This window comes from Cetorhinus maximus, chromosome 15 (assembly GCF_964194155.1).
Source record: "Cetorhinus maximus chromosome 15, sCetMax3.hap1.1, whole genome shotgun sequence".
NCBI classification, from domain to species: domain Eukaryota; kingdom Metazoa; phylum Chordata; class Chondrichthyes; order Lamniformes; family Cetorhinidae; genus Cetorhinus; species Cetorhinus maximus.
Window position 1 is genome coordinate 88303409 of NC_135893.1, and position 14403 is coordinate 88317811.

The following is a 14403-nucleotide window of genomic DNA, read 5'->3' on the forward strand; positions in this document are numbered from 1 at the left end:
CAGGAACTCGTGAAAGGGAGTGTAGTTGCAGCGGTGACAGCTCGAGTTGTAGCAGTCCAGATAGGGACAGGAGATATAGTAGGGAACATGGTTTAACAACAACAAAGACAAAAGAACAGGTGAGGAGTGACACAAGAAGTAGGAGTCCCTATGATAGAGAAGCTCTAGTGGCTAGTAACAAGCTAGATGGTAAATTGGTAAAGGAAGCAAAACAAAAAGAACTTGACAGTTGAGGAGAGTTTGGCGCTTACACAGACAAAGGACAGCCAGCGTTGTCCCAAAGATGGATATGTATGGTGAAAGTATTCCCTGATGATATATATATAAAGCTAAGGCTAGGTTTGTAGCTCGGGGATTTAAGGAATAACTGGACATCCAGGAAGTTAGAATAGACTGCCCAACAGCAGGAAAAGTAAATCTGAGGATTTTCCTAGCACTTTTAGCAACATACTCATGGGAATGTAAATCTATTGACATTAAAGCGGCATTTTTGGAAAGGGAACAATTTCAAAGAAAAGTATTCTTAAAGCCTCAAATAAGCTGGAGATATAAGAGGGGACATTATGGAGGCTGAACAAGTATGTTTTCCAAGCTAAATGATGCATCCAGGGTATGGTACGTTTCAGTTAGGCCCATCCTACTAAAAGCTGGTTGTTTTCGGCTAAAAGCAAATCCAGCAATGTTTTATTGGAACTATAAAGGAAAACTAGCAGGCATTTTCTTAGTGCGTGTAGATGATTTCCTGTTGGGGGCTGGGGGGAGGAGGGGAATCTGTGACATTTGAGAAATTTGTGATAGATAACATTGCAAAGTAATTCAAAATTGGAAGTCGGGCTTCTGGAGCTTTTAAGACTACAGGGTTGGGCATTAGACAAACTAAGTTGGGAATAAACCTGACTCAACAGTCTTACCTAGAGGCTGTTACTCGGATCCTGATAAATCGGGCCAGATCCTCACAAAAGAAAGACTCTACAGCCAAGGAAGAAACAGGTTGATTAAGTAGCTTAATTGGGCAATTAAACTAGTTATGCACACAAACTAGATTGGATGCGTGCAATGACAGAATATAGCAACATGCTGAAATATGCTACTGTTGGGGAAGTGCTAAAAGCAAATAAGACATTGAAGAAATTAAGTTTAGATGAATGAACGCTCAGATATCCAGACCTGGATGACCCAGAAGGGTGAAATTAGTCAATTTTAGTGACACTTCACACACTAACCTTCTTGATGGTTATTCGAATACAGCAGGATTCATTATATTTTTAGTGGGAAGAAATGATAAATGTTGTCCATTAGCATGGGAATCAAAGAAAATAAAGTGAGCAGTTAAAAGCACTTAGCTGTGGAGGCACTTGCGCTGGTAGAAGCTACAGATATGGCTATGTCTTTTAAAAGAGCCCTTATATAAGGGGCAGCTAGAGAAAAATGTGCCTATACAATGCTATAGTTAACCGTTTGCTCTGGGACAATGTCCATTCAACAAAGATTGTCATGGAAAAGAGGTTGAGGATTGATCTCAAGTATAAAAGATGTTGGAAAGGAAGGAAATTTCCAAAATAAAATGGGTTGACGCATGTCACCAGTTATTGGATTGTTTCACAAAAAGAACTGCTTGACCAAAGAAATTGTTGGATATCCTCAAAGGGACGCTTTGTTTTATAATGAATTATGAGGACACGGAAATTTCTGTGTTGTAATCTTATCACATTTATTTTGTTTTCAAGACAGCTGGGGGGGGGGGGGGGGGTGCGCAATAGGGAGTATGTTAAAGATTGATTGTATATAGATAACATAGTATAATTTTGTCTTTTTTCTTATGAATAGTTTTTATTTGCATATCAATTTTTTTAAGGAAAAGAGGGGAATCTGTTAGAATCTGTTAGTTTAGTTCTGTTGATGGATGTTAAATACCTAGTAGTTTAAGGTAATAAGGTGAACAAGTGTTCTGATTACTTAATTATATTATGTATATAAAGAAGTCAGCCAATATTGGGTTTGAGGATGCTACAGTGGAGGAGTAAGCTCTATGGTGAGCAACAGTCTCTGCCAAAGCATCCTAGTCTGTGTCTTCTTCACAACCAGGCCTGGGAACTCTTTGACATGTGGCCCTGGCGGAACCAAAACTGAGCGTCAATGAGCAGGTTACTGCTGAGTAAGTGCCGCTTGATAGCACTGTCGATGATTCCTTCCATCACTTTGCTGATGGTCAAGACTAGACTGATGGGGCAGTAATTGGCCGAGTTGGATTTGTCCTTTTGTATACAGGACATACCTGGGAAATTTTCCACATTTGTGGGTAGATGCCAGTGTTGTAGCTGCACTGGAACAGCTTGGCTAGGACCATGGCTAGTTCGGAAGCACAAGTCTTCAGTACTATTGCCGGAATGTTGTCAGGGCCCATAGCCTTTGCAGCATCTAGTGCCTTCAGCTGCTTCTTGATATCATGTGGAGTAAATTGAATTGGCTGAAGACTGGCCTCTGTAATGCTGGGGACCTCAGGAGGAAGCCAAGATGTGTCATCCACCCAGCATGTCTGGCTGAAGATGGTTGCAAATGCTTCAGCCTTGTCTTTTGCACTCATATGCTGGGCTCCCCCATCATTAAGGATGGGGATATTTGTGGAGCCTCCTCCTCTAGTTAGTTGTTTAATTGTCCACCGCCATTCATAACTGGATGTGGCAGGACTGCAGAGCTTAGATCTGATCCATTGGTTGTGGGATCGCTTAGCTGTCTATTGCATGCTGCTTCTGATGTTTGGCATCCAAGTACTCCTGTGTTGTAGCAAACACAGCAGTCAATTTATGCACAGCAGTTATATTATAATATTCACAAGGTTCCGGTTCAAGTCCGACTTCAGGGTGTAAGCACAAAAATCAAGGCTGACACTCCAGTAGTGATGGAGTGCTGCACTGTTGGAGGTGCTCTCTTTTTGATGAGGCCCCATCAGCATGCTTAGGTGGATGTAAAGATCCTATGGCACTATATTGACGAAGAGCAGCAGAGTTATCCACCGTGTCACGGCCAATATTTGTCTCTCGACCAACATCACAAAAACAGATTATCTGGTCGTTATATTACTGCTGCACGCAAATTGGCTGCTGTGTTTCCTACATTATGGAGTGACTACAGTTCAAAAGTACTTAATTTGCTGTAAAGTGTTTTGAGATGTCTGGTGGTTGTGAAAAGCACTTTATAAATGTAAGTCTTTTTTCTCTTCTTCCTTTCAAGCTTCCATTTCTTCTTGAGTAAAACTGGAAGATGCTTACTCACAGCTCCTCCATGGCTGCCTGAGTCCAGGTGACGATAATTTGGGCTGAATTGTTCTTCCCAATTTTGTCGTCTCTCTCCTGGCAGGAACACCCCTTAACAGGGTTGGATGAACCCTGCAATACATCAGGAACTGTTCATCAGGATCTTTAACCTATGTCTTAGCACCAGCACAAAATGATCGGGTTGTGAGAAGTTGCTGATAATTTTGATTTTAACATAATGTGCAACAATGGATGTACTTTATCATGTGTTAAGAGACTGGGGATTCTTTGCTGGGGTGGAAAATAAATGATTTCTATACATAAAAGTCTTATTTTTCAAATCTGCATTGGCTGAAGGTTGAAGGCACTGATCAGCTCACAACTTCATGCATCACGAGCACATACTGGAAATTCAGTTACTGAGTGTCAGGAGTGTGACTCCAGGCGCCCACCGCCAGGGGCATGTCGCCAAGAGGGACCCGCCCCACCACCAGGCGTGTCACACCTGAGCCTTGACACCAACAGGATAACACCAAGGGTATTGATTAAATGGATACATTTTATGAATTCACACTGGGAATTCAAAGTTGTAAAATCTACCATATAGTAACAATAGACACAATGACCAGAGTTCTTATATGAAACGCTAAATTATCATGAAGCTTAGTGGAAAACAACTAGAGCCTAAGGTTTTTAGGGTCTGGGTTTTTTCACATTTTTTGCCTCTGCTTGGGGTGGTTGGGGTAGGGATTTAGGAAGGGAATGAAGGAGGTGAAGAAGGCAATGTTAGTTAATGTCTCATTATGATGGTCTGACCATCAAGGTGTGTAGGGCAAGCTTAATGGACCAGTTGATCTTTTCTGTCAATTTCATATGCCTTGGCACCAACACAAAACGGATGAAGCTGTGAAAAGGTGATCACAGGTCATTTCGGTTTTTAAGGTAAGAAAGTATGTTCAGACTTTTTAAAGCACTGCTTTGATAAATTATTTGCATTTTACCAGGTGTTTACTAGGATGAGTTTTATTTCCCTTCTGCTTTCTTGGGGATCCCACTGATCTGCACCCTGAACTCTATGGGCCATACTCTGAACTGAGTCACTGGGAACTGTGCTAGGGCGGCTCAGGGTCATTTCTCAAGCAACTTTCAATTCCCAGGCTGTGAGAAGTTTCAACATCAACTTTCATTTATATGGCCCCTTGAATGTAATAAAACATCTAAAGACAGTTCATGGGAGTGTTAAGAAACAAACTCTTGCACTGAGCAACAGAAGGAGATCTACAGGACAAGTGACCAAAAGCTTGGTCAAAGAGTTAGGTTTTAAGGAGTTTCTTAAAGAAAGAGAGAGAAAGGCAGAGAGGTTTAGGAAGGAAATTCTAGACCTTAAGATCCAGGCAGCCTAAGGCACTACCGTCAATAGTGGAATGGTGGAAATCAGGGATGAAGAAGAGGCCAGAATTGGCGGAGCATGGAACATGTCAGAGGACTGTGTGGTTGGAGGAGATTGCAGAGAAAGGGAGCAGTGAGGCCATGGATGGATTTGAAAACATGATGGGAAGCTTAAAATCAAGGCGTTGCTGGACCAAGAGCCAATGTAAGTCAGCAAGTCAGTGCTTCCTGTATTGAACCTTTCTCCATGACTAGAAACAGGAGACTAGCGTGTCCATCACAGTGCGCTGCAAAACGATGCTGCTCCTGTACTATTTCTGGGTGAGTAGCAACTTCCATTTACTGTTATCACTGTGATATATCAGGAGCAATTTGTAAGCAACGGACAACAGCTGTTGCCCTTCATTATGTTTATAAAGGCGACACCAGCAGTCAATTCAGAACGATTTCTGCTCTGCTCACACTGTTTAAATTCAGATTTCCCATATCTCAAAGAAAACACAACCAAAGTAAATTCTGCGTGGTTTCATTTTTGAACAGAACTATTTCTCTGTATTTCAACTCATGAGGAATGTAATGAAAGTCATGGTGCTGTGCTGATTACATTAAATAAAATCTTGATTGACATAGATTTTCATAATGTTGCTGCACTAATTAAACAGAGGACTGTCCAAGACCCACCGTGGCAATTTGAGCTCAATTTTAAAAATATGTAAGTTAAGAACCAGTGCAGTGCAAGTCAGCATGAAGCTGTTGGATTGCCATAAAAGCTGATTCATTCAAGCCCTTTGGTAAAAGAAAACTTGCCAGTCTTATCCAGTCTGGCTTATATGTGACTCCAGACCCTTACCAATATTGTTGATTCTTAATGACCCTCTGAAGTGGCCCAGCAAAGCATTCAGTTGTACAAAGAAAATTGAAGAAGTTTGAGAAGATGAACCGTTCCCACCTTCTCCTGGCAGCCAGGAATGGACAACAAATCTTGGCTTTGCCAGTGACCTCCTTTAATTTCTAAAAAATCACATGTAAGTTAATAGCCTCAGGAATTGTGTAGTGCCTTTTGTGTCATTTTTCCTCCCAAGCCACTAAAAAAATGTAATATTTACAGGTATTGAATTGAATGCACAAAACAAGGCTTTGAGACAAGAATGGGCAAAGTACATTTGTATCCGTGCCAGCTCACTGTAATCCTGCTCAAGCAATGTTACATTTATTGAAATACATGCAGGGAATACTCAGTTATAAACAGTCTTCTTATTTTGCCACTGTGGCCTTTAGTAACACAAGTTTTCTCCTTTTCCATCAGAAATATGTTTCCTTTCCATGTCATTTTAAAGCAATTTTGCTTTTCATTTGCTTTATTTTTTTTATTCAGCCTCCCACTTGATTCTCCCCATTGTTTTTCCCAAAGCTCCAAAATTTTAAATTCTAAAATCATGAATGTTGGCATTTTTAATTTTTTCATCTTAAATTAAATACAACTATTCAGTGATCACTGGAGCTTAAGCATCCACTTCCAGTTTACTCATTATTGCAAGAACGGTTAAGTATTGAATCTAATATCATCTGATCTTGTAACCTGTTTAACATGTTTTATTGAGAAACAGTTTCTTGTTACATCTACAAAATTGCTTATCCTTTGACTTCCCTCTTTCATTTGTCCCTGATCTCTCCACCTTACCTCTAGGATATTAAAATCGGTCATGATTATCACACTGATTTCCTACACATTTCTTTGCCTGTGTAAACAAACTCAATATTGAACCGTTGAGCCAAACTATCAATTGACAGTAGTTGTTGTTACTTTGATCCTTAATGTTCAGTTTCAATCCAAATTTCTTTAAGCATCTATTCCACTGTTGTTCCTACGATTTTGATAGCTGTTTTATCTTCACTCCTCTGCTGAGCTCACTATGTCTATATTTGTGAAATTTGTTTCCCCTCTAAGGTCAGGCTCTTGACCATCTTCTGTACTCAGATATGGTTCTTTAATGACAATAATGCCGCCTGTGCAGACCTGACATTCCTTCAGCTCCTTTATATTTGAAGTTGTCCTCTGATCCCTTCTTATTCTTTTTACATTTGCAATTTTCCCTTTACCCCGAACAACTTTACCTCCTCCCCTTTCCTGGCTAGCAATAGCCATCAGAACACTTACATATCTCCCAACTCCAGACCAGCCACTTAGCAAAATGTTTCTGTGTAACTTTAAACATCTTATTTTACTATGTGATTTTGCTGCACCACAATGCAACTGTGGTGGCCCTTTGCTGAATGTTCAATACATATCTTTTGCCCTTTGGCAATCAGGGCTCAGAGAAATTACTGTTATCCAATTATTGTCCTAAGTTTTCAAACCTAATTTTAACCAACCACTTCCTCTCACCCACTGTGATTGATTCATTGGGAGAAGACTTCTTAACTCACATCAAGTCCTGTTTACCCATCACTCCTGTGCTCGCTGACCTACATTGACTCCTGGTTAAGCAATGCCTTGGTTTTAAAATTCTCATCCTTGTTTTTCAAGTTCCTCAATGGCCTTGTCCCTCACTACCTCTGTAACCTCTTCCAGTCCCATAACCCTCAGATCTCTACACAGCTCCAATTCTGGTATCTTGAGTGTCCATGATTTTAATCCCTCAACGAGTGAGGGCCATGCCTTCAGCTACCTAGAACCCTAAGCTCTGATATTTTCTCCCTAAATTCTCTGCTTTTCTACCTTTCTTTACCTCCTTAAGACACTCCTTAAAATCTACATCTTTGACCAAGTTTTTGGTCATTTGCCCTAATATGGCTATGTGTCAAATTTTGTTTTATAATGCTCCTGTGAAGTGCCTTGGGATGTTTCACTATGTTAGAAGTGCTATATAAATACAAGTTGTTGAGATTTCTATCATTGGACTGAGTTGACTTACCAAACTGAGTTGGCTTTGCTCCCACCTGGTGCTATTTTATCCTCACCAGGTTTCAAATGGGCTAAGGCTCCTTAAGTACCTGCGGGGAGCATCAGGTTGGATTATGTGCCCAAGCCTTATAGGTAAGGCTTGAAACTACAATGATCTGGCTAAAAGGCAAGCATGTTACCCACTGAGCCACAGCTGACATCTAAAAAATGCCACACACTCCAAAGAGCACAAACATGGATCAAAAACACTAATCAAACAGACCCTCGTCAACTACTCATTCACTCAGTGCTTTCTACATCACCAGTATTGCCAACTATCCCATTGTTATTAACAAAAACAAATCACTGTAACTACATTCAGCATTTGAAAAGGTAACAGATAAGTTAACATTCAGGGTCAGCACCACTCCTGTGTATCACCGGAAAATCACCGAGGCCTGTAAGTGTAGTCCTGTTGCTTCTGCACAAAACATCAAAATAACATAAAACATGAGTAACTTAAGGATACCTGCAGAAGTGAAAGGATGTTGCCAAATTTTGAGATGGCGCAACTATCAGAAACAGTTGAACAGGCTGGATCTATTTTCTCTGGATAGGTGAAGACTAAGGAAATATGATTGGGGTCTTTAAAATTATGATGGTGTGAATGTGGAGAAACAAGGTGGCATAAATATAATCTAGTCACAAACAGATCAAATAATCAGTCTAGGAGATATTTCTCTACACAAGATGAGAGTGGTGAGAATGTGGAACTTTAGCCATCTTATTTTACTATGTGATTTTGCTGAACAGTATGGAGACAATGCAACTGTGGCACATGGAGTAGTTTAAGCAGACAGCATTGACACATTTAAGATGGGTTGCTGTATACATGATGGAAAAAGGATTGAATTGGTATGAGGGCTGAAGGAAAGAGGTAGGATGGACAAGATTTTTGCAGAATATAGACTAGTTGGGTAATATGTCCTGTTTCTGCATTGTAGATTTTGTGCAATTCTATATAACTTTTCTGAAAGAATTGCCGGTTACAAATATAGTTCCCCATTCCTTTTGGGCGTATTCTTTTTGTGCGTCAGAGGCTAGGAATTGTGTGATGGGTAACTCACCTCGTGACTCCCCAAAGCCTGTCCACCATCTATAAGGCACAAGTCAGGAGTGTGATGGAATACTCCCCACTTGCCTGGATGAGTGCAGTTCCCACAACACTCAAGAAGCTTGATATCATCCTGGACAAAACAGCCAACTTGATTGGCACCACATCCACAAACATTCACTCCCTTCACCACCGATGCACAGTAGCAGCAGTGTGTACCATCTACAAGACGCACTGCAGGAATTAACCAACGATCCTATGGCAGCACCTTCCAAACCCATGACCACTACCACCTAGAAGGACAAGGGCAGCAGTTGGGTGGTAACACCGTCACCTGGAAGTTCCTCTCCAAGTAACTCACCATCCTGACTTGGAAATATATGTCGCTGGGCCAAAATCCTGGAACTCCCTTCCTAACAGCACTGTGGGTGTACCTACACCACATGGACTGCAGCAGTTCAGGAAGGCAGCTCGCCACCACCTTCTCAAGGGCAACTAGGGATGGGCGATAAATGTTGGCCGAGCCAGCGAAGCCCACATCCCGTGAATGAATTAAAAAAAATTTTTTTTTAATCCCTGGAAATTTGATCATATGACATTTGAGACCAAAAATAGAGTTGCCTAACTGTTGGTGGCAGACTCCCCCATAATACCACACAATGTTGAAACCGCTCTATTATGTGACAGCTGCACTGAGCATGGGTGTGTACTCAAACTGGAAGGAAGTGACTAGTGGTGTTCCACAAAGATCTGTGCTGTGGCCTCAACTATTCACTGTATTTATTAATTACTTGGCTTGGAGAACACAATAAAGAGTCATGTATCCAAATTTGCCAATTACACTAAGGTTGGTGGCAAAGTATGGAGAGTAGATAGGGGCATAAAATTACAAAGAAATATTGATAGATTAAGTGAGTAGACTAAAGAATGGAAAATGAATTCTAATGCAGTTAAGTGTGAGATCATCCATTTTGGACTTAAAATGGGTAGATTCTAGCTTTTCTGAAATGTAAAAAGCTAGAATGAGAGCCAGGCAATTTAGAAGAGAACATAGGAAACACTTCAACACACAAAGAGTGGCAGAAGTTGGAATTCTCTCCCACACAAAGCAGTAGATGCTAGTGCAATTAATAATTTAAAATTTGAGATCGATAGATTCTTGTTAGCCAAGGATATTAAAGGATATGGAGATAGCTGGATGGATGAAGTTAGGATACAGAACAGCCATGATCTCATTGAATGTTGGAACAGGCTTCAGTGGCTGAATGGCCCCTTGATCCTAGGATCCAGGAAATAACCCACCCCAGATACAGCAGTGGCAGTTACCGGGTGAGCTTTCAGCTATTTAATCTGAGTTGTTTATAGATAAATCTGGATGGGTTGCCAATGCTAATTACCAAGGGTTGTTTATTTAGCAAATGTTTTACATACATATCGATAATTGTGTTATTCCTAACCTTCTCTAACTGCTAATTTTCTCTTTTATTTCATCCTCTGATTTAGAGGTCTATAATACACACCTACTAATATAAGACTGTTTTAAAAAAATCTTTGAAGCTCAATCATTATCTATCTATGGACCTTTCTTCCCATGCTGTACCAACCCTCTTTAGTGTGTATTTCTTCACTTAACATGACTGTCCCTTTTCTTATCTTTTCTATCCTTCCCAAATATATTATGTTACAATATGTTTATTTTTCCATTCTCATGCAATTTGAAGCTAATTTCTGCACATGTTAAGAAGATTCAATCATCTTGTGAAATAGTTGCTTTCAATTCCACAAGCTAATTTGTCTTCTCTGACTGGTGGGTACCTCAATATGCAATAATGTTATGATTTTGTTGAAATAGGACTTTGTTATTTTACTTTAAGGACTACATAATATATCATTGCAAAAGTGGTGCCTTTCAAATTGTGGCAACACCACTACATGCAAGTTCCCCTCCAAGCCATGCACCATCCAGACTTGGAACTTCATCACCGTTCCTTCACTGTCGCTGGGTCAAAATCCTGGTACTCCCTCCCTAACAGCACTGTGAATGTACCTACACCACATGGACTGCAGCAGTTCAAGAAGGCAGCTCACCACCACCTTCTCAAGGGCAATTACCACTTTTTATAAAGCCCAAGATCCCATATGCCTTTCTAACCGCTTTCTCGCCGTGTCCTGCCGCCTTCAATGATTTGTACACATTTATCTCCAGGTACCTCTGTTCCTGCGCCCCATTTAGAATTATACCTCTTAGATTGCCTCTCCTCATTCTTCCTACGAAAATGTATCTCTACACACTTCTCTGCATTAAATTTCATCTGCCACCAGCCTGACTATGTCCACTCGAAGTCTATCACTATCCTCTTCACAATCCATAATACTTTTAAAGTTTTGCCATCTGCACTGTAACCATTTTATGATTCTAACACTCCAGATGAAAAAGCTCACCCCTGAACGACCCGGCTCTAAAGTTAGCCTCTTGGTATCTGCCCCTCACCTGCATTGTGACCGTTTATGTCAGAGACAGAAGCTACAAACAGCGGCAATAAAGTTGGTTTTGTTTGAATTGCCATCAAGCAAGTCCTTAGTAACGGTCGTAAAGCAGCGACCAGTTGCCATTAGTAACGGGGAAGATGGCGGCGGCGGTGGTGATGGAGGAGCCGGCGGCTGAGGTGGAGCAGGCGGTTGCCGTGTGCCAGGCGCTCAGCCGCCACATCAACTGCCTCGGCAACGAGAGCAAGAGCTCCCGGCGCCGGGCGCTGGAGTGTATCCGCGCCGGGACGGTGGAGCAGCAGCTGCCGAGCGGGGTCCAGCAGCGGCTGCTGGCCTCCCTCCTGCGGCCTCTCCTCAGCTCCCTTTCCGACCCGGCCGAGCGCTGCCGGGAGCTGGCCGCGCACACCCTGGCCGACTTCATGCGCGCTGTGCCCCGGCCCTACGAGGCCCTGCCTCAGCTCATCCCCACCGCCGTGCAGCGCCTGGGCCAACAGGAAATGACCGAACCGGCCGAGGAGCTGCGACTGGCCCTGCTCCAGCTACTGGTGCTAACCGTCGAGGTATGCGGCAGGAAGCTGGCCTCCTACCTGGAGGATATGGTCAGGATACTGCAGAGAACCATCGTGGACCCGTTCCCCGAGGTCAAGAAGAAGAGCTGCGAATGCGCGGCCAAATATGCAAAATGCACATACGGTAAGTGCAGAGGTTGACCTCCTTTGACCAAGTTTTGGGGAAGGAACAGTGTGGATTGTCCTTCTCTGGTTTGGTGCTGCTGAAAATTCACATCATTAAAAGGCTCCACATAACAAAGCACAACATCATCTATTTATATAGAGCCTTTAATGTAATAAATGTTTCAAGGTGCTTCGCAGGAGCATTGTTTGGAGAAGTGCCTTTGTGCAATGTGGCTTGCCAGTCCTGTGATTTCTGCTTCCTTGGCATATGAAGGCTTGAGAGCAGAAGCTATTTCATCCACCACTTGAAACATGGTGTCAGGAGTGTGCAGCTGAAACTGAGTGGATTTTAATAGCTGTATGAGAACCAACAGCTGTAAGTAAGAAACAAAAGAGAATAATTAAAACTTGAACCTCCAACTTTGTACAGGACATTGATCATTGCAGAAATCAGTATGGCTTTCAATATTCCAATATCTACTGCTATGGAGATGAAAGCAGATTTGAAAATAACTTAGAAATTCTTCCAGTCTCAATGGCAAAACTATGAAATTTCCAGAGTTAAACGAGAAATCTAAACAAATAAGAGTAGCAACTCTGTTATCAGTGCTGAGGAAAGTGCTACAACCTGTATTGCTCCCTTGACCTCACTGAGGAGCAGAAAAGCCAGTCTTGTGAAATTTTAGAGGCCTTAAAGACCCATTGTAAACCCTCTAATATTATTTATGAACACAACATGTTCAACACCAGACCTCATGAAGAGGGAGAGAACATTAATCAGTTTGTGACTGCATTGAGATGCCTAGTTGAATCTTGTGCATTTGGGCAACTGAAAGATGCTGGTTATAGATAGGACTGTCTTAGGGACAAGAGACCCTGCTGTCAGCGCACACCTGAGAGATGAGAAACTTTTGATCAAGAAAGCTATTGATATATGCAGAAGCTCTGAAATGGTCAGTCATCAGCTACAGAGTATTGATGATGAGGCTTTGCGCTCATGCATGGGAGGCCTGAACTCAGCAAAAGCAATGGAGAGAAGGAAGAACTATTTACTGAAAGGCCAGCAGAAAGTTCAAGGCCAGAGTATTGGATGTAAATATTGCAGAGAACACCACAGAAACAAAAGGACGCATGTCCAGTGTAAGGAAAGCAGTGCTCCACCTGCAAGAAGCTGAATCACTTTGCATGCAAGTGTTTTGCTGGAAAGAAGAAAAGCAAGCCTGCAAAGATGGTTGCTGAAGAGACGTCAGACGATGAACCTGACAAATCACTCTACACCCTAGAACAGGTTGTTACTCTTAAGTCTCAAGGAAAAGAATGGTTTGTGACTATTGGAATGGTGACTGCAGAAGAAGAGCATCATTAATATGAAGTGTCAGATAGATACCGGTGCTACGTACAACATCATGAGCTTCGCAGAACTGTGTGAAGTTGCTCAAGATGGTGACCTAAAAATGAAGCCGTCAAAGGTAAAGCTGAGGCTATATGATGAAACACTGCTCACCCCATGAGGACAAACTAATCTGAGAGCTCAATGCAAAAGGATGAAAGAAGATTTGCAGTTCCAGATAGCAGACACTAAGTAAAATCCAATCATCTCAGCTGAAACAAGCCAAATGTTTGGACTGATAATCCTCCATGTACTGGAAGATGTTTGCAATGTTTTGCATGGCACAAAGCCATTGACTGTTAAACAAATCCTAAGAACTTCAAAGATGTATTTCTGGGTCTTGGATGTCTTCCTGGTGAATATCATCTTGAAGTAAATGACAGTGTGCAACCAACTCAGCATCTTCCAAGGAGAGTTCTAACTCTCCTCAAATTCAGCCTGAAAGACAAGATAGAGGAGCTTGTAAAGATGGCAGTAATTAACATGACAACTCCTGCAGACTGAATTAGCAGCATGGTAGCAATGAAGCAACCTGGAAAGCTGGGAGTGTGCATAGATCCAAAGGACCTCAATAAAGCTTTCAAGAGATTTCACTACCCCATGCCAGACATTGAAGAAATTTTGTCACAATTTACCAAGGCAAAGGTCTTTACTACCCTAAATATGAAGGATAGATACTAGCAAGTGAAGTTGGACAAAAACAGCAGTTTCCTGACTACGTCCTGAGTACCATTTTTGAGGTACAGATGGTTGCGCAAGCACTTTAGCATTTCTACTGCTCCGGAAGGGTATCAACGCCGACAGCATGAGATAGACAATGATCTTCCAGGAGTGGAAGTGATTGTGGATGATCTGTTCATCTATGGATGTGGAGGCTCAATGGAAGAAGCCATCGCAGACCATTATCAGAATCTACTAAGGCTGCTAGAGAGAGTTCGCAGTTGAAGTTGAAGAAGAAACTGCAATTGAAGGTGACTGAAGTCAAGTACATAGGTCATGTACTGACAGTGAAAGGAGTTTGCCCTGATCCTGATAAAGTGAGAGCTGTAACACATGCAGCAACCAACAGATGTGGAGGCGGTGCAACGATTTGGATTTCTGAACTACCAAGCAAAGTTCTTGCCCAATTTGGCATTGGAGTGTGAACCTATATACAAGTTCACTGCAAAGGATGTTCAATGGTATTGGGACACAACAAGAAGCAGCTTCCA

General features: G+C 41.9%; 1 protein-coding gene across 2 annotated transcripts in view; it reads left to right on the forward strand.

Moving 5' to 3' along the window:
* The first annotated feature begins 11267 nt into the window (after positions 1-11267).
* dnaaf5 (dynein axonemal assembly factor 5) overlaps positions 11268-14403 on the forward strand; it is a 103483-nt gene continuing 100347 nt past the window's right edge. For both annotated transcript variants that reach the window (XM_078558885.1, XM_078558886.1), the window contains exon 1: positions 11268-11821. In XM_078558885.1, coding sequence (XP_078415011.1) covers positions 11269-11821 — 553 coding nt within the window. In that variant the 5' untranslated portion in view covers position 11268. The remainder of the gene's footprint in view (positions 11822-14403) is intronic.